Source organism: Podarcis pityusensis (assembly GCF_964106645.2).
Source record: "Podarcis pityusensis genome assembly, chromosome: 2".
Taxonomy (NCBI): Eukaryota; Metazoa; Chordata; class Lepidosauria; order Squamata; family Lacertidae; genus Podarcis; species Podarcis pityusensis.
In genome coordinates this window covers 53556650-53574666 of record NC_138029.1, presented here as the reverse complement: position 1 = coordinate 53574666, position 18017 = coordinate 53556650, and the positions used below count along the sequence as shown (strand labels likewise).

At 45.3% G+C, this 18017-nt stretch overlaps 1 protein-coding gene across 1 annotated transcript; it reads right to left on the bottom strand.

Annotated features, from left to right (window-relative positions):
• Positions 1 to 761: 761 nt before the first annotated feature.
• Positions 762 to 10951, bottom strand: MSX2 (msh homeobox 2). Its single transcript, XM_080997293.1, has 2 exons — positions 10594 to 10951; positions 762 to 2905 (listed from the first exon to the last, which is right to left on the bottom strand). Exons 1-2 carry the CDS (start codon positions 10934 to 10936, stop codon positions 2481 to 2483), a joined length of 768 nt encoding a protein of 255 aa, XP_080853419.1. The 5' UTR covers positions 10937 to 10951; the 3' UTR covers positions 762 to 2480.
• Between the last annotated feature and the right edge of the window lie 7066 nt (positions 10952 to 18017).

Genomic DNA, 18017 nt, shown 5'->3' with positions numbered 1-18017 from the left:
TCGAGTTGTCTCTATCTTGGGCAAGTAGTAGCTTGACATTACCTCCTTTCCACAATTCCTCAGCTACCAAGTCAATTTCAAGCTGGCAGAGGTCAGATACCCAGTGCAAGTTCTGATGGACGGCCTGGGCTAGCTTTTGCCTTTGCTCAGCACAGTTGTACCTGTGCATTTTAAAAGTGATTTTGTTCTTTAATAATATAGTCCTTGACATTCTCTTCCTATACTTTTCTCAAATGACCTGGTCCTTCACTTTGACCCAAGAAAGAGAGCAGCAATCATGTTACTTGAGACCAAGTCCTATCAAAGCGAGTGCAGCAATGAGCAGCAAGAGGCCAGCTCTGTCACCACTTTGAAGGGAATCAAAAAATTATCTTACTCTATCCGGAGAATTGCTACTTACTAAGTGGTGTAAACAATGAGTAACTTTACCAAAGCCAGGTATGAATGAAAAAGCCAAAACCCCAGTATTGATAGTCTGTATTCAGTAATGGAACATTACAACCCCACACATGTTTACTTAGAAGTAAGTTCAATGGGTTCTTACTCCCAGTGAGTATAGGATTGCAGCCTAAATGAAGAGAGGGTCCATAAGATTTGCCTGTTTTATTTGAATTATAGCAACATAAATTTGTTTGCGGATTTGGCCTTTGTTTGATCAGGCTTAAATTTCCGAAGAACTGAAAAAGGAGACACAAATGATAACAGTTTCTTTGGCTTCAAGTGTTTTAAGATAAATAACTCCAAGCACGGACAAACCCACACACAATTAAACAAGGTTTTTTAATTTAATTCTAAATAAAAGAGATAAGAAATAATAAATCTTCAATAAAATATATAAAATTGTACAAGGCATCCCTTTCAAAGGGATTTTAATATGCTGGGGGTGAAAGGGTAGAACTGAGCTAATGGATAAGGTTCACAACACGGCTTGTAGCGGGGCAAAAACAAAACTCCAAAACAAATAGTGTGGCCCTTTTTCTTTTATAAACATGCCAAAAATACATCTTTGAGAAGTCCTGTCTTCAACAGTCCTCTATAGACACTTTACCATGAAGTTTAGCAATAGTAATAATAAAATAATTAGAATAATAAAAATGGGTTATTATAGTACCAAGTACACTAAACAGAACTCTTCCAGCCTGAAAAAAATATTAAAAGCCTGGGAAGGTGGGTCCTGTATTTAGAGTCAGTGGCACTATGTAGTTCCCATAGGTTTGTTTGTTTGCCTGGATCTATGGGTGTTTCAAGAAACATTTAAGCACAAATTCATTTCTATAAGCTAATAATGGTTAAAACACAGAATATTGCAATAAAAACAAAACAACTTTGCAACACGGTTTTGATAGTCTCTCTGCACATGAATGTAGACATGTACACACACACACACACACACATGCACACACACACACTTCTGAAAAGCAACACCTCTTTTCTTCATACCTCTATTTTGTTTTCCCCTCCTGATATCGTTCCAAAAGTCAAGTACTTGACTGTAAGTGGCAATTCTGAAGCAAACCAGGGGAAAACGGGATCAGGACAGAACTCTTCTCAAGCTCTCGGCCTGCCTTCTTGGCCACTGCATACATACAAACCCCTTATTTGATGTCTTATAAGCAAGAATAAGCTGCAAACTAAGGATGAATAAAATTATCATTGTCATTAATCCTTTGCATAGTAGGTCCCTTTATCTGGATCAATCCCATTTATTCCAACGGAACTACTCTAGGTCAAATATTTGCAGACTGCCTTGCTGGATGGCCCAGCATTCTGTATTCAAGATACTCCAACTGCTTACACGTCCATTTAAGGCCTAGACTGCAACAAAGAACCCAACCGGAAATGCAGAAACTAACTCCTTGCCTCTACTTGAAAGTCTGCTTTTATTTCCAAAGTTGGTCTTAGAAATAAAATCCATGTTTATATCTAAATTTCCCCCACCAAGTCAAACAACACATGGGAACGTACCTACAGCCACATTTAAACGCGGAGTAAGCGCCGCTGAACAGAGTGGGACTTACTTCTGAGTAAACATGCATAGGATCAAGCTGCAGCTTTCTCACCTTAAAGAATTAACTGCTCCTATTTTGAAAAACAAAACATGGTTTGACACCCCACTGCAAACATCGGGGGGGGGGGGACAGAAATGCTGTGAAAATGCATGATTTAAGTATTGATTCCTTTCCCACCCCACCCCCATGTGCAGTATATAAACAAACTATATTACTTTAAGCATGTATGTTAAAAAAAACCCAACCCTTCTCTTTCAGGATCAGATTCTAAGTGTTGAGATCACACCTGGCTGGTTCCCCAGCCTGCAGAATACAGGCTCTGCTTTTTGTTTCAAACTCCTATAAACTTGATAAGGCACATACAAACATGCAGAAAAATGACCAGTAATTGGCTTTTGTACTGCACTCTTGAACTGGGCAAGATCCACCAGAAAGTCTCTGATTGCGCCGCTGCTTTGCTTTCTGATCTTCTTACGATAAATGGTACATGCTATATCCGACGGGAGTAGCATAGAGTCCTACAGGTGGGATGGGAAGCACAGGTCTGTGAAAGGGATAAGATGTTCCATAGAGTGAGGCCGCCTGGATAGGGGAGTTGATGGGGAAAGGAAGGCTAAAGCCAGATGGCAACATGGGCTTGGCTGCCATTTTCAACTTCTCCAGCTCTGCTTCCTGCAGTCTCTTTGCCTTGGCCCTCCGGTTTTGGAACCAGATTTTGACCTGGGTCTCTGTGAGGTTCAGCGAGCTTGAAAATTCAGCCCTTTCAGCAATGGAGAGGTATTGCTTCTGGCGGAATTTGCGCTCCAAAGCCAACAGTTGGGAGGTGGTGAAAGGTGTCCGGGGCTTCCGGTTGGTCTTGTGCTTCCTCAGTGTACAGGCTGTGGGACTCAGGTGTCCTGGAAAGGAAAACAAAGATCAGTTACCAAAGCTGGGAGCGGGGGGGGGGTGGATGATCACTGCCAAATGTCGCAAAAGCAGCTTCTTCTCTCCTTTTCAGCATATGGTAAAAGGTAAAGGGACCCCTGACCATTAGGTCCAGTTGTGGCTGACTCTGGGGTTGTGGCGCTCATCTCGCTTTATTGGCCGAGGGAGCCGGCGTACAGTTTCCGAGTCATGTGGGCAGCATGACTAAGCTGCTTCTGGCGAACCAAAGCAGCGCACGGAAATGCCGTTTACCTTCCCGCCGGAGCGGTACCTATTCATCTACTTGCACTTTGTCGTGCTTTTGAACTGCTAGGTTGACAGGAGCAGGGACCAAGCAATGGAAGCTCACCCCGTCGCGGGGATTCGAACTGCTGACCTTCTGATCGGCAAGTCCTAGGCTCTGTGGTTTAACCCACAGCGCCACCCACGTCCCTTCAGCGTATGAATGGGGTATAAATGAATGGGGTATAAATGAATGGGGTATAAATGATAATAGCAGTACAATCCTAGCCATGTCTACACAGAGGCAAGTCCTGTTTAAATCAATGGCTCTGACTCTTACGTACGTGGGGTGAGGGCCGCATGCTAATAGTTTAAAAAAATTATGATGACGATGGTAACAAGCAGAATAGTCCATTACTGGCTGCACAAAGGCAACCAGGCCCAATTGTACCGCCCAGCCCCCGGACATCAAAACACTAAGATAAGACAGTTGGCTTAAGAAGAACGCATGAGATTATGTTTATGGGAGGGCAAATATGAAAGAAAGCAGAATACAGGAAATTCTGACACACCAAGAAGGACCCCTTTTTTAAAATGGAAGATGGGAATGATACATTAAGCTTTAAGAGGGATAGCCTATATTTCTGCTTATAATGTGGATGTTTGCAATCTGGCTGTAGCAGACACATGTTGTCCTGTGAAACTACCGTGCCCCCTATTTAAAAAATCTGATGCGGGATCAAAGCAGTGATCCATCTATTACATTTCTTTGTATGCTTTAAATCAGACATGTCCAACTTTCAAGAGACTGATCTACTCCCACTATAAAAAAAAACACTTACGGTGATCTACCCATTGGATTGACCAAAGTTGTTGAGCTTTTCGGGAGAAATCCAAGATTTCTTTTGGGGGGAGGGGTCCCACGATCTGCCGCAGACACCCCAAGATCTACCAGTAGATCACAATCTACCTGTTGGCCATCCCTGCTTTAATTCATCTGTGCAATATATCCTAGTTCAGGGTTTTTTTAGTTTTATTTTAGGGGGGGTTCTTGTTGTCTTCCTTGTTTGAAACCTTCAGAAGCTCAGCTAATGTAATGAAGACAGTACACGGGGATTCCCCCCTCCCCCAAAATATAGTAGCCTGTTTGGAAACTATCCTAGCTATTTTGCACATCACCTAGCAGCAGATTTGGGTCTGCTACCAGACATACACTTGACAGGAAGCCACCCCGATTGCAGGTGCCTGAGGAGTCTGCATGCACAATATATGTATTTGTTACATTCACATCTTACGTTTTAAATTGTATGCTTAAAACATCTTGGGTGTACAGACAGAAAACAGAACAGAATACCCCTCATTCAGTGAGGATCTTAGAATCCACCAAGCAAGTTTTACACATATTTTAAAAGCATTATTGCATGCTCTGCTGCTATGCTCTACTCCTTGCACCAGCAGGAATCCAATGGGTATTTGTTTCTGTAAGGCAAGGGTGGGCAAAATGTAGATCAGGATTTACTGAGAGATCTCTGGGCAAATTCCAGTAGGTGGTTAAGGGTTCCCAAAGACCAATTATTTAGTAATAGCAACAGCCACTTTCCCCATCTGCTGAAATAAGAAAACTAAAGAGGAGTAGACTTTTGCGTGAAAGGACTGTAAGCTCTGTTCTTGTACTGAAAACAAATCCCTGAGCCCAGATTGTTCTTTAATTCTAATTGTATGTCCTTAGCACTTGGTTCTGGCCGGCAGATCTAGTGAAAAACAAAGGAGATCCGATAAGCTCACGTCTGCTGTAAGGGATACAGAGATTTAAGGTGAGCAGATGGAGGACTGTGAAGGTACACTGACAAGTCTCATATCCTTAACAACAGTCAACATGGCAACAATGTTGGCTGCTCCAGTGTTCCCGAATGCTATAGGATGCGATTACAGTAATATTACAGCCCACCTGCATCCCCATATCACTGTCAGGCCTTTGCAGAACCTCATGGAGAGCTTTAACGAAAAATCTACTGCAAAGATACCATCTTACTGAAACAAGACTGTTGCCAAAACAGCTGGTCACCCTTCTTTTGTGCAACAATGCCCTCTATGTATGGTATCCTAGCGAAGAGTCCTACAAAAAGTCTAGGGCATCTGAAAACCTCTGGTCAGAAAATCAGGTGTATAACCTGCCCCCAATGCGCTCATCTTAGTAAGATCTGGAGAAGCAAGAACTTCTAGGGGCCCTTACTGAAGTGGGAAGTGGAACGTGTTACTAAAGGAATGAGTTAGTAGTTGGCTGTGGGTTTTTTGATTTTTAAAGTTTCATATAGGATAGAAATAAATGCATCCTCAGCCACTAGTTGTTTTGATTTATCCAGCATGAATTACGTATTTTATCAGACAGTTTAGCTGAAGCTTTGCCTGAGGACACGGGAGTCCGACAAGGTTCCCCCCCCCCCCCCGTAACTGCGCTAATTGCCAAGCCTTTCATTGAAATCAATGGTAGACTTGTGATCTGGGAGCAAAGTCTTGACGGTTCTCCCCACCACCACCATTTTAGATCTCTGTATTCTAAGCCAGCAACAAAAAATGTAAAAGGAAGTCGACACACTGATTCAACATGTACTTTTTATGACATATGTATGCTTTTATATATATATATATACACACACACACACATATACATATATATATGCAAACATCTGTAGCTAATACAGGCAGTGGAATTTGTTTCATATCTTGTTCCATTACAACCCAAAGCCTGTAATTTACATAGTAATAGTCCCGACTCTTTTTAAAGCATAATTTACATTTCAGTAGCAGGACTTTCAGAGCTCAGCAAGGCTATGAGAAAAGCAAGGGAAAGGCATAAATAGGAATTGCCATCATCAGGATCCTAAGACTGTATTCGACATGAAATTAGCATATACTGTTATTGGGACTTGCAAGTACTTGTGATGAACATCACAATCTTAAAGATTTACAGTATAATTCTGTAATTATACTGCAAATTTACAGTATAATTCTATGTCTGTTCACTAAGCACTTTCCAATGGGACTTACTATTTAATAAGCTTGTTTAGGATTGCAGGTTTTGGAATTTCAGAATAGTTTTGTGGGAAATATTGGTTTAAAAGGCAAACGCTGTCTAGAATAGAATTAAACCTAAGATTGTTTAAATAGCTGGCACATTTCAGAATAAATGGTACTATTGTCACAGTAGGGATTTGGAAGGGATAATGTTTTGCTTCTGATTTTTTCTTTTTTTGGTTTTTTTAAAGGAGGTGATTTTTTTTTTAGGGGGTGAAAAATACAGTGAAGTTGAGCTTGGATATGCATTTATGTGTCAGGAAGCCCCATTTAAATCAATGGGGTTGATTCCTAAGTGTGTGCATGCATGCAGAGAATGGGTAGAGAGAGTAACTTCACTCACAGCTTTATCCCATGCTTATGTTAGGATCGTGCTGTAAATTAAGTTTTACCCAGATACCCAAAGATAAGTGATTTGTAGCATGGTATTTAGGAATGACATTCATCGTTTACATAATGCAACAAGTGTGTTGTTATTGGAACATATTAAGAGAAGCATTCCGTCTTTCCCAAGCCCGCACTAATTAAAGCACATGTTGATTTGCTAATAACTGTCACACATATTTGTAGCTGAACAAAGATCATAATTAGAAGGCTTATTTCTATAGGCACAACTAGATATTGCTCAGGAAAACAATACGCTCTCCTGAAGTTCAGGAATTGCTTTTTTGCAAACCGCATAATCTCTTTAAGGCACCATGAAAACAAGTTTCAGTGTCTCCCAGGAGAATTATTCAGTTATACAGGAGCACGGAGTTTCATGGAAGCGTACCCCCCAAATTAGTGTGCATAGGATTGCAGCTTTAATAAAGGAGGTTCTGTTAGGCTTGTATCCTTGGATCTAGATGTGAAGAAGGGCAGATTAAATGCCATTTGTTTTAAGTGGTAACAGGGAAAGCACAGCTTTTCAATCTGATAATATTTGGAAAAATACTTTTCCAGATAATGGGTGCTCTTAACTTTTGCCTTTAACAGGAACTTTCAAAATACAGTATTACAGCTGCTGCATCAAGGGGGAGATGCCTATACTAAAATCTATGTAATTATAATCAAAAATGATCTCCTAACTATGCATACTGTCTGTACACCTAGAAAACCTTAATCCATTTCCCCTTTATTTCTGATGAATTTTCCCACTCCTCTTTGTCATGTGGTGCAACAGTTTCAAAGATATTGAGAATCTACAATGTTAACTTTACTATCAGCATACCCCTATACATTTATACAGGAATATATCATATTTTGTACTATAATATCTTATTTGTGCATTTTTTAAAACCCGCCATTCCTATTTCCTCTCCTTTTACTATTTTCCTGAAGTGACTTTCATTTTATTTTATTATCCAGGAAAGCTATACTCTCACTAGATAACTCCTATTTTTTATGCGGAAAATAAACAAGTTTTGGAGTCAACCAGACCTGAGACACTGTCTAAAGCAATTTAGTAAAAAATTTTATAGACACTAAAGAATGGCAGTTCCACTATTCAGAAAGCTCCTCTGGGATTTTTTTCACTCCCTTAACTTTTCTTCAGTCGGAAACGCATTCCATTGAAATTTCCATTGAAATCAGATGAACTATAACTTTTAAATGAAGTTGTCTTAAGATGGGAGTTGGATTCTTTTGATGAGTGTTCTCTTAACCCAAGTTGGCTTCATGTCCTGAAACCCAAAGGCAGGCAAAAGCACCACAGAAATGAAATAATTCTGTGGAAAGCTATAAACAAATACACTGAAATTCCAGTGGATACTTAAATATGCTTCGTTTTGTTAAAACAAACCCACACTCATAAACCCCTTTGCCAGCTATTTGTATTTAGAATTACAAACAGTTTCTGATTGCTTAGGGAAACTGGTAAGAAGTCTGTGGCTGCAATCCTAATGCTACTTAACTGGGGATAAACTCCATAATAGCAAGTCCTGCTGAATTCAGAGTGGACACGGTTAGGCTTGCACTATCAATAATGATGCTATTCAGATTTAGAATAAACAGCAATTTTCTGGCCTTGGGGTGGCCGTGGTCAGTGTGTAATCCTATGCCAGTTTACTTGGGAGTTAAGTCTCACTTAACTCAGTGAGAATGACATCTGAGCAAAGGTGTGCAGGATGAGGCAACAAAGCAAGGGAACGCAGAAAAGAAAAAGCTAGGCCTTGATTGCCTTTGGGGGGAACTTTACCAAATGCAAGCGGAGAAAAATTGGTATAGAAACAGAGATGATGAGAACAACTCTTCCTTGCCACCCATTTCCCATCATCTGGGGGGGAAATATAGCAACTTGTACTCCGGTTCAGCTTAGATGGAAGTAATCTGCATTAAAAGAAAGTGTGCGGTGGAAGTATTCAACACATTTGTTCTGGTACAAGTTTTTCATGGGAGAGATCCCACTTTGTGGTGGATGAAATGAACTCTGGCCTATGAAAGCAAATGCCACAACAGACATTTAAGGTTCCATCAGGTTCTTTGTTCGTATTTCTATTAGTGGAATTTATTTCCAATTAAGCAGACTTACAACCAGAGTATCAATTTACTATTTTTCTGCTGCATACAAAATGTTTTCCGAGAGAGGAACAGCTTCTGGGGGGAAATATAGGTGTTACTATGGCCACAGTTACCCATTTAGCATTAAAAGAAACACAGTGCCTTCCATTATCAACACCACCACCCCAATATCCAAAGAATGAGATGAAGCAGAGGTGGGTTGCGATAAGGACAGATGTGTGCATGCACTTGCACAACAGTATCAAGAACTCTGTTATGAGCGTAAAGAGAAAATCGTAGAAAATGAAATAAAGATGGATCAAAGGCATTAAGAAAAGCCATGGTTGGGGGCGAGGAAGGAAGCCACACTTTTCAGACTCCAAACAGATTTCAGAATGTTTGCGGCAAGACTGACAAACAGAATAAGAGATCAAGATGAAAAAATATTTAAGGGAGATTGGAAATGTTTTGTTGACTGTATTTGGAAAATCACTGTAAGCATATTAAAAAGGTAACAGTAGCAGAGTAAATTCAGCAGTAACCATTATTGAGATATAAAACTGAGAAAATGAAAATATAGGGATTAATTAGAATATGTAATGGAAAAGAAAATAAGTGAGCCATGGAAAGGATGGGGGAAAGTCAAAACTAAATGTGTAATTGGTATTTGGGTTATTATCAACTGTTTTAATGGTGAAAGTTATAAATAAAATATTAATAATAATAAAACAGGTTTCAGAATATTGGGAAACTGTCCAGAAACCTATCCCAGGAAACTAGTGCTCCAAAACAATGTGGTTTGCAGAAACCTCCTTAAGCGAAGAGACCTTTGAAAGCCAAAGAGATGGGCGATGCTGTCACGGAGCGCATTTCCTCACAGCCTGGAAACTGCCGTCTAGGTTCAATGGAACTGGCAGTTCTCGACTAGTGAGGAAGAAACAAGGCGGCTGATCTTTCCCGCTTCTATCTTCCCCATTTATAAACTTGTCCCTGGGCTAAGTCTGGAGGCCCTACATGGGCCCCATTGAGAGAGGCGCGCAGTTAAATGTAAAGAGAGTAAGCCCGAGGTGCGCGGAGGAGCCGGAGGCTGCCTGCTCCCGCTGCTGCAGGTGCACCAGGAGAGGCAACCGAGGGAAATTAGAAGAAACCACCGTCGATTCCCCGCCTTGCCAGGTTTTTGCCTACCGAGAAGACAGCGCGGGGGGTGGGGTGAACTACTGCAAAAATTAAAATGACTGAACTAGGCGAGAGTCACTGAAAAGACGTCGCGACAGAAAGGAGAGATTCTACTGCGATCCATCATCCTGGGGGATGGGGGGAAACAGCCTAGACGCGGTAGCGCAAGACCATCTCCCTCTTGCCAACGGCAGCTGGAAGGAGGCATGACTAATGCGGCGAGGAGAGGGTCGCTGGCGCTGGAACAGCCGGCTCTCGAGGCGTCTCGGCCGCCGGAGGCTTTTTTTGGACAGTTCCGGGCGGGTCCAGCCTAAGGAAGATCGCGGCGGGAGCGCGCGGAATTCTTTGGTCATTCCTCTGTTCCTTACTACATGCAAACCAAATGAAGGCTTGGCCGCAAAAGCTGGCTATGGGGTTGAAAGGGCTCCCTCCTTGTTCCCTGGAATCGGGCTTTCTGCTTCGCCCTGCAAAAGCGCCTTTCCCGAGACACTAGGTTGAGGGATCCGGCGCAGCGCCTCCTTCCCCTCCTGCTGCTGCTGCCCCGAAAGTTCGGATCTGGAGGGAGTTCAGACTGCGGCTAAGCGGCTGGTCCCTCGACGGCCGGAGAAAGAGTCCTGCTAACTATTTCCTCCCCTCTACCCACACCCCCTCCATCCCACACCCCCCGAGGGATGTTTTCCCTCGCAACCCTTCCGACCCCGAGACTCACTTGGGGGAGGGGAGTATCTGCCGGCCTCCGGGATCCACGACGAGCCGTCCTCGGAGTTCTCGGATTTAACCGACGACGTCTCGAAGGTTTTTGTAAGCCCCCCGGGGCTGGCCGCTTCCCTGGCGCCGTGACCCGGCAAGAGCAGGTTCCTGGAAGTGCCCAAGCCCGCCCCGTCGAGGCCGCCGCCGCCCGTCTCGCGAGGGGGCTTCTTGTCGGACATGAGCGCCTCGACGCTGAAAGGCAAGCTGGACACCTTGACGGGGCGCCCCTCCTCGGGCCCGGCGGCGGCGGGGCCCTCCTCGTCGGACGAGAACACCTCCTTCGCCTTCGACGGAGAAGACATCGCGGCGCAGCTTCGCGACGATCCCCGCCTCGAGAGCTGCTGCTGCTGCTGCCCGGCGTCCCCTTCGGCTGCTGCTGTCGCTGCTGCTGCTGCTCCTCGGTCTCCCGACCCCTCGATCTCTCGCTCTCGCTCCCGGACGCACTAGCTCGGCTCGCCGCAGCCCCGAATCAGCCGAGCAACTTTTTTTCCCTCCCCTTTTTTGGGAGACTTCTGGCCGTTTCCTCCTCTGGGAAGTTGAGTAAGCGCGGCTCGGCCAATGGGAGGCGCCTCCCGGCCGTGACGTCACGCTCTGACTCACGCCATTGGCTCCGGACGGGTCGGAGCGGAGGAGTTTTTTTTTCCCCCTCCCCTCCCCCGCACTCTGCCTTCCTTTTAAATAAATTAGAAGTTAATGACACGGGCAGCGAGCGGAGCTGTGTGATTAGGGAGCTTTCCAGCGCTGTAACTTTGCCAAAACAGGAAAGTCAGCGGAGTAATTAGGGCCGATGATACGAAGAGGAAGCTCGGAGAGGGCAGATCCCACCCCCATCCTGCTCGCTCGCTCGCTCGCTCTCTGGAAAACTCCTGCCTTCCCGAAAGCGAAATCTGCCGGCCAGCAAGAGTCCTGGCCGGTGAGCCCTGGCAACCCAACGCTCAAGAGCGCACCGAGGCCCTGCCAAGGTCATCGACTTCTTATATAATACTCAGATTCTCCCGAAATAAAAATCCAATGAATGCCCCCCGCGGGCCATCTTGCCTGTTCCAGGGGCGCCAGCGTGGCGCGTTCAGGCAGCGATCGCCCCCAGCCCATAGTAACCTAAGGGGGCCCATCATCACCATCAATAAGATCTTCCTCCCAAGAAGGGGCATCGGGGGGCAGGGGGTGTCTTGTAGGGACCCCAGAAAGGGTGGCAGCGAAGCGATGGCACGTTTCACTTCCAGGTTGCAGAGGGGCGGCTGGGTGGGTGAAATGGACGTAGTGGTCAAGGTTCTGTGCGCGCCTTTATCGGTAAAGGAAGCGGCCTCCTTTCCAAGCGCCCCTCCAGAACATTGCATATCATGCTGGAGAATAAACACGGGCGCAAGGAAGGTGCGCTTCCAAATTCAGAAGGCGACAGATGACTTTTTATTTTTGGGAGTTGGAGACCCAGCATTATTTTCCAGACAGGGCCTTTCAGAACTCTACGACCAGTGCTTTGAACGAGGTAAACGGATAGTCCAGACCAGCTGAGTGAACCGGAGGGGAAGGGGTGGGGCAGGAGCATCAAAAGGCAGACCATTTGGGATTTAATCCGCTCCAATAAACTCCTCTGCACAACATCTCTAGACAGTCCTTTGGATGGATCGTATTAGCAGTAAGGGAGGACTCCTTTACTGCTTACTAACCTCTCCCTGCAGCTGTAAGTAGTCTATTATAAGAGAACAAATTAAATGCATTGGAGAGGGACCGATAAGTCCTCCCCCCGCCGCCAATGATTAAGTTAGTAATGTAAATTGCAGGCGCCTAACCCTTGATGACAAACAGATGCATCTTTAATAAACCGGGAGCCTGACTCTGCACTCCTTCATCGGCCAGCGCATCAAACAGCCTCCAGGATGCCCGCGTTTGTCCTCGTCCTACTTTTCGACTTCATCCCATTTAAGCCAACGAGGTGTGTTAATTTTAAAGTGACATTTCAATTGCCAGCCCGAGAAAAGCAAATCATTTTTTTTTTGCTTCGTAATTAATTTAATGTCGTAATGATAGCAGCCTAATTATCCGTTGGTAACTATTGTTGGTTATTAAAACATGGAGGGGTGTGTGTGTGGGAACAGAAGTGTCAGACAGGCAGGATTACAGCTCGGCTGCTCGAGCGATCGAGAGTCCCAGGTAGCGTTGAGGAGGAATCTGATGGAGGAAAATCTATTCTTTAATTCTCCTCGCTCATCTTCTGCAATATTTACCACGACAATAAATCCCATTTACTTGCAATAACATTTCTTTTCGAGTTCCGCGTGGTTTGTTTAGGATGGGGGGGGGGTGCGTGTGCGTAAAACGAATGCAAGGCTGAAGTCTTCCCGTGTTCTTCACCTCCAGGGAGGAGAAACCGTGAAAAATACACAACTATTAACCCTTGATAGGCTTAACATAAAAAAACCCTGACTTTATTGTCGTTTGTTTCTGCATCGCTGATGCTAGGAAAAGTTTGTTCTAACTGTTCTTAAATGTTGTTGCTCTTTCCATGCTTGGAAGTGCAGGGTGAACTGAAGGATAGGGGGACGGGGACGGAGGAGCTTTTCTTGCCTACCCCACCACTTTGTGTCCATCAGTCCATCACTTCCATTGGGACAGGCGGACGCTGTGCATCATCTTCTCTAAAATCTGCTTTTAGCTCTCATTATTTTCCCGGCGTGATCCTTAATATTTCTTCTTTAAAATGATAGTTAGGTACCTTCAAGCAGGTACTAAGGATTACTGCTTCCGCCTTCATGAAAGAGGCTCTCCCGTCGAGGACTGCCGGAAGCTTTTAAGTGATTGTGTACGTGCATCTGCTAGGGGTACGAGAGACAGTCGCTCTGCTTTGAAAACCTAATCTATCCCTGCCACCTCCACTCTATTCCCACCGCAGAGTCGCTTCTAATGGCGAAAGGAAGGTTGTTTGGGGTGCAGCCCGCTTTCCAGTGAGACCATGATAACATAGCTGTCAATGTTTTCCTTTTTTTTAAGGGAAATTCCCTTAATCCGAATAGGATTCCTCGCAAGAAAAGGGAAAAGTTGACAGCTATGCATGGTAATGTTGCAGCCATTGATTTGCAAGGTTCTGGACTGCCCCTTTCGAATTCTTAAAGGGCCGTACACGCAAAGGCGCATCGACTTCCAGGGTCAAGAAGAAACGCGTGAAATATCGTAATCCTGCGTGCTCTTATTTTGGCGCGCATCTCACTGAACACAGTGGTACTTAATTCGAAGTAAACGTGCACGTCAATAGAAACCTCCCCTCATATGCACCTGGAATTCGGAACCTCTGCACGCCTGCCGTTTATATTTGGTTCGAGTGGAATTTATTTTCGCGTTTGCAAGCCTAGGTCAGCGACTTTTGAATTCTCTTTCCCTCCCATTTTGGCGTTTGCACGTTTGTGAGTTGTTTACTTTTTTGTTGTGCTCCTCAAAGAAGTACATGCATCCTGCTCTGCGTGTCTCTCCTGCTCGCACACCCAATCTTTCAAATGCCATTGACTTGAAGCTTATTTTAGGATAGGTGGGTAATGGGACCCACAAAGGCACCATGATTCGGATTCCTCCATGTAAACGGCAGAACTTTAATTATTTGGGAAGATGCTGCATACTGTCTTCTTCTTCCTGCTGTATTCAGGTCCACATTTAGTCTGTCAAGTTGCAAAATGTGCAGAAAGTGAAGGGGGGCGGAGAGAGAGAGAGACGGAAAACAACTCATTGTCTGGTCAACTTGTTAAAACGCCTACCTTTGCTCTTGTGCTCGGTACCCCCGGATTCTCCTCCCCTTAATGACAGGTAAATGAGAATTGATGAAAATCAGGAAACAATGTATGTAAACAGGGAACAATGAAGCGCAAGGGCCGATCGGCCGAAGGGCTACAGATAATTACACCGAATAAATGCAACGTTTTTACCCGGGAAGAATAGAGGCAGGCTTGGGGTTAGGGCACAGTGACCTGGTTTACAAAACTGGGCACGCTGGCTGCAGACGGCTTCAGACGGACACGTGAATCCCTTTTTCAGCTCTAAGCAGCTTTCTTTCTTTCTTTCTTTCTTTCTTTCTTTCTTTCTTTCTTTCTTTCTTTCTCATTACTCCTATTTAGCTTATTCTCATCTCCCAGTCTCATTGAACCTAAACGTTTGATTTCTGAGTTGCTTAATACTCTCAACCCAAACCCATTTCTTGAAATGAAGTATTTTGGTGGCTTGTATATGTCCCATGGGGAGAGAGATTAGTGAGCCAATACAATCGGACGGAGAGAAGTGTCACCTGTCTGCAGAGTCGCCTGAACGGTCAGATCCACACAGGCCCAACTGAGTGCAATAAGCATTTCCACCAAGATCGTGTGTCTAGTTAGGACTGCAGGGCGGACTCGTGGGAAGACTTTACAATGGAACTTGCTTGCTTCCCAGCCTCTCACAGTTCCACGGGTTTTCAGCCCAAAGCCTTGAGAGATCGGGCTGTTGGGATCTGTTTAAACGAAAATACATCCTTCGCACCAGGATGGTCAATAGTACATGTTTTCCTTGGAAGAGGGGTTTCCTTTTTCCCGTAGGGTGTTTCCTGCAACTCCAAAAGCATTACAGATCTCTGTGGCCACTAATTCTAGGGATCAATCCTGTGTTTGTTTGTCAAGTTAGCAAACCTGAAAATAGCCGGTGGCTTTTGCGCTTTAGGATTAAAAGTCGCAGGCTGCAAGCCTAGGCAGGCCTGCTTGACCTCGATAGGCCTTACTTCGAAGGAAACAAGGTCCCAGCTTGTTCTCCCTGACTTTTCTACGGGTACTCTGCCACTTTCCCACATGGAACAAAGTCTGGTAAACTGGACCTAGGTCGCTCCTGAATTTAAACCTAGAATTTAAAAACTGGATTGAAAGCACAGGAAAGGTATCAGAGAACGAAAAATGACAACAGCCTGGATATCCTGATTTTATTTTGTTTAGAATTCAGGGAAGGAGTATGACTTAGTCGTGGCTGGGTAGCAAAGGACACCTTTCAAGAGACCGGCAATATTGCGAAGGGGCAGCAGACCAGGATCTCTGAGCATCAGTCGATGGCCTTCCAGAGATAAGAAAGATCTGCGCATCTGAGATCAAGGAGATCCCCTGGAATATTCATAACCACAAAGAACCCAGGCTATTAAACTGGACCCCACAGATTTTGTTGTTGTTTTTCAATGAAAACTTTTGAGCAGCTACATTGCAAGTTACTTATCCCCTCGACAATTCAGAAAAATCCACTGCTGCCCTGCCATTTTTTGTACTCTACCCAATATAGAAAGAAAGAAAGAAAGAAAGAAAGAAAGAAAGAAAGAAAGAAAGAAAGAAAGAAAAAGACCTAGTAGATAATGATAGTGACGGAGGTTCTGAATCTTTAGGACTGCTTCCCCAATCTAAAGTGCTGGTTTTGACCTATAAAGCTTTAAACCGCTCAGGACGGGCGCAGCACCTCAAGGGCTCCCTCTCCCCATAGAAACCATCCTCGACTCTGCAATCAGCACCTGAGACCCTTCTTCGTGCGCCTCCTCCACCTGAACTTCCCAGGGTGGCAACACAAGAAGGGGCCTTTTCTGCAGTGGCTCCACTTTGTGGAATGCTCTCACCTGGGAGTTTTGTCTGACCTTTCATTATAGATACTTAAGCTCTAGGGGAAAACATACCTTTTCAACCAGGTCTTTGGCTGATTAATATTCTACAGCCTTTTAGACGTTTTGTGGGATGGGGACTTTTGTTTTGTTGTTTTGTTTTAATTATTTACTTGTGTTTTTCTCTTGCATTTTATTATGCGAACCTCCCTGAGATCTTTTGATGAAGGGCGGTATAATAATAATAATAATAATAATACAGTATTAACCTCTGGATCGGCCTTTGCAAAAGAATCAGGCGCAAAGCTCCCCTACCCCAGTGGAAGGGGACGTATTCTGTATCCCCGTTCCGATGGCAATCATTGACTCTCGTTTTAATGTTATTAGAGCGCACAGTGCGAAGACCCTTTAACAAAGGGCAGGAAAGGATCGCAAGATCACCACAGGACCGTTTAGTGATGCGACGATCCTTCAGGTGGTTCCCTCTCGCAGAGAGAAGCCTCTGCGAGGGCCAATCTGCCTTCAATATCCCACGGGCACACGGGGAATGGGTGGGTGAGGGGCTCACCCGGACGGCCCCTTCTCTGCTCCATGACACCAGCTGGGAAATATGCGCCCTGCTCCGGAGTCTCTGCGGCTGGGAAGCCAGGAGGGGCGAGGACGAAGGGGGAGAGCGAGAGAGAGCGAGAGCGAGAGCGAGAGGAGGGCGGGAGAGACGCTGCAGACAAACTGAGGCTGTTTGCAGGCGCCAGCAGCGGGGAGATGAAAGAGAAACTCCTGGGGGAAGTGGCTGTGCAGTTTGACCGGCTCCAGAGAGAGCAGAAGCGGCGGCCCGTCCCAGGCAGCCCCGCCCCGCAACCCCCGTCCTTACCCCCACCCCAGGGCAGCGGCAGCAGCAGCAGCAGCAGCAACGAACCAGTCCATTTAACTTTTACCTTCCTGCGCTCTTGTACCAGAGAAGGAGGAGGAGGAGGAGGAGGAGAAAGAGAGAGAGAGAGAGAGAGAGAGAGAGAGCGCATCTGTAGGCGCAGCCACCCCGTGATGACTCTATCTGGATTGACATCGGGAGGCCGGAAAGAGGGAGAACGCTGCTCTCTTGAGGATCATAATTATTCTATTGTTGTTAGGAAAAATCTTTAATAAGGAAGGAATGCCCACGCCCTGTGCTGAGGCGCATGCGGCCGGCCGGCTGCCTCTGAGGCTGCCGAAGCGCTCCTGGACCTGAATCTGGTGTAAATGGGGCGAGGGGGCGCCAGAAGGATCAAAGGCTGGAGTGGTAGGGATATGTCGTTTGGGGGTAAGGGCTACGGATTGCAGCGGGGAAAGAACCCGACTAAGCAGGAGTAATGGTCCTTAAAAAAACAATTAAAAACTCCCTAGTAGAACAATATCCCTTCCACTCAAAACCCGCAACAACGCTGGTTTTTGAAAAGCATTGCCCTCTTTTCTGCAGTCACTGGACCTGTCAGGAGATGCGTCTGTTTCTAAGACCTAAACGCTTTACATGGGACTAGAAGGTGCGGGTTTTCTCGAGGTGCGATCCACCGCTATGCTAAACACGTTGCTGGGATGCTCCTCTGAAACCCAGTGGGCTTTGGATCGCCCCTCCCCGCTTTCCACTGAATTAGCCTTTCCCCCGTTTGAGGACCATTTCCTATTTCGTGCGTGCGATTTCTTCTTAGCCAAACAGGAAGACTTGGTGGGTTCAAGGTTAACTTGCAGAAACTGAGAGCCTTTCAGAACATTTCTGTTCTGAAGAATGGTGAGGTACATAACGCATGTTCTGAAACGCAGAACATGCG

Excerpts from the sequence above, each read along its gene's own strand:
- MSX2 (XM_080997293.1), bottom strand. The coding sequence starts at position 10,936 with ATGTCTTCTCCGTCGAAGGCGAAGGAGGTGTTCTCGTCCGACGAGGAG. Across the intron at positions 2,906-10,593 it reads CAGATACTCCCCTCCCCCAA|GACACCTGAGTCCCACAGCC; the intron begins GTGAGTCTCGGG and ends TTTCCTTTCCAG.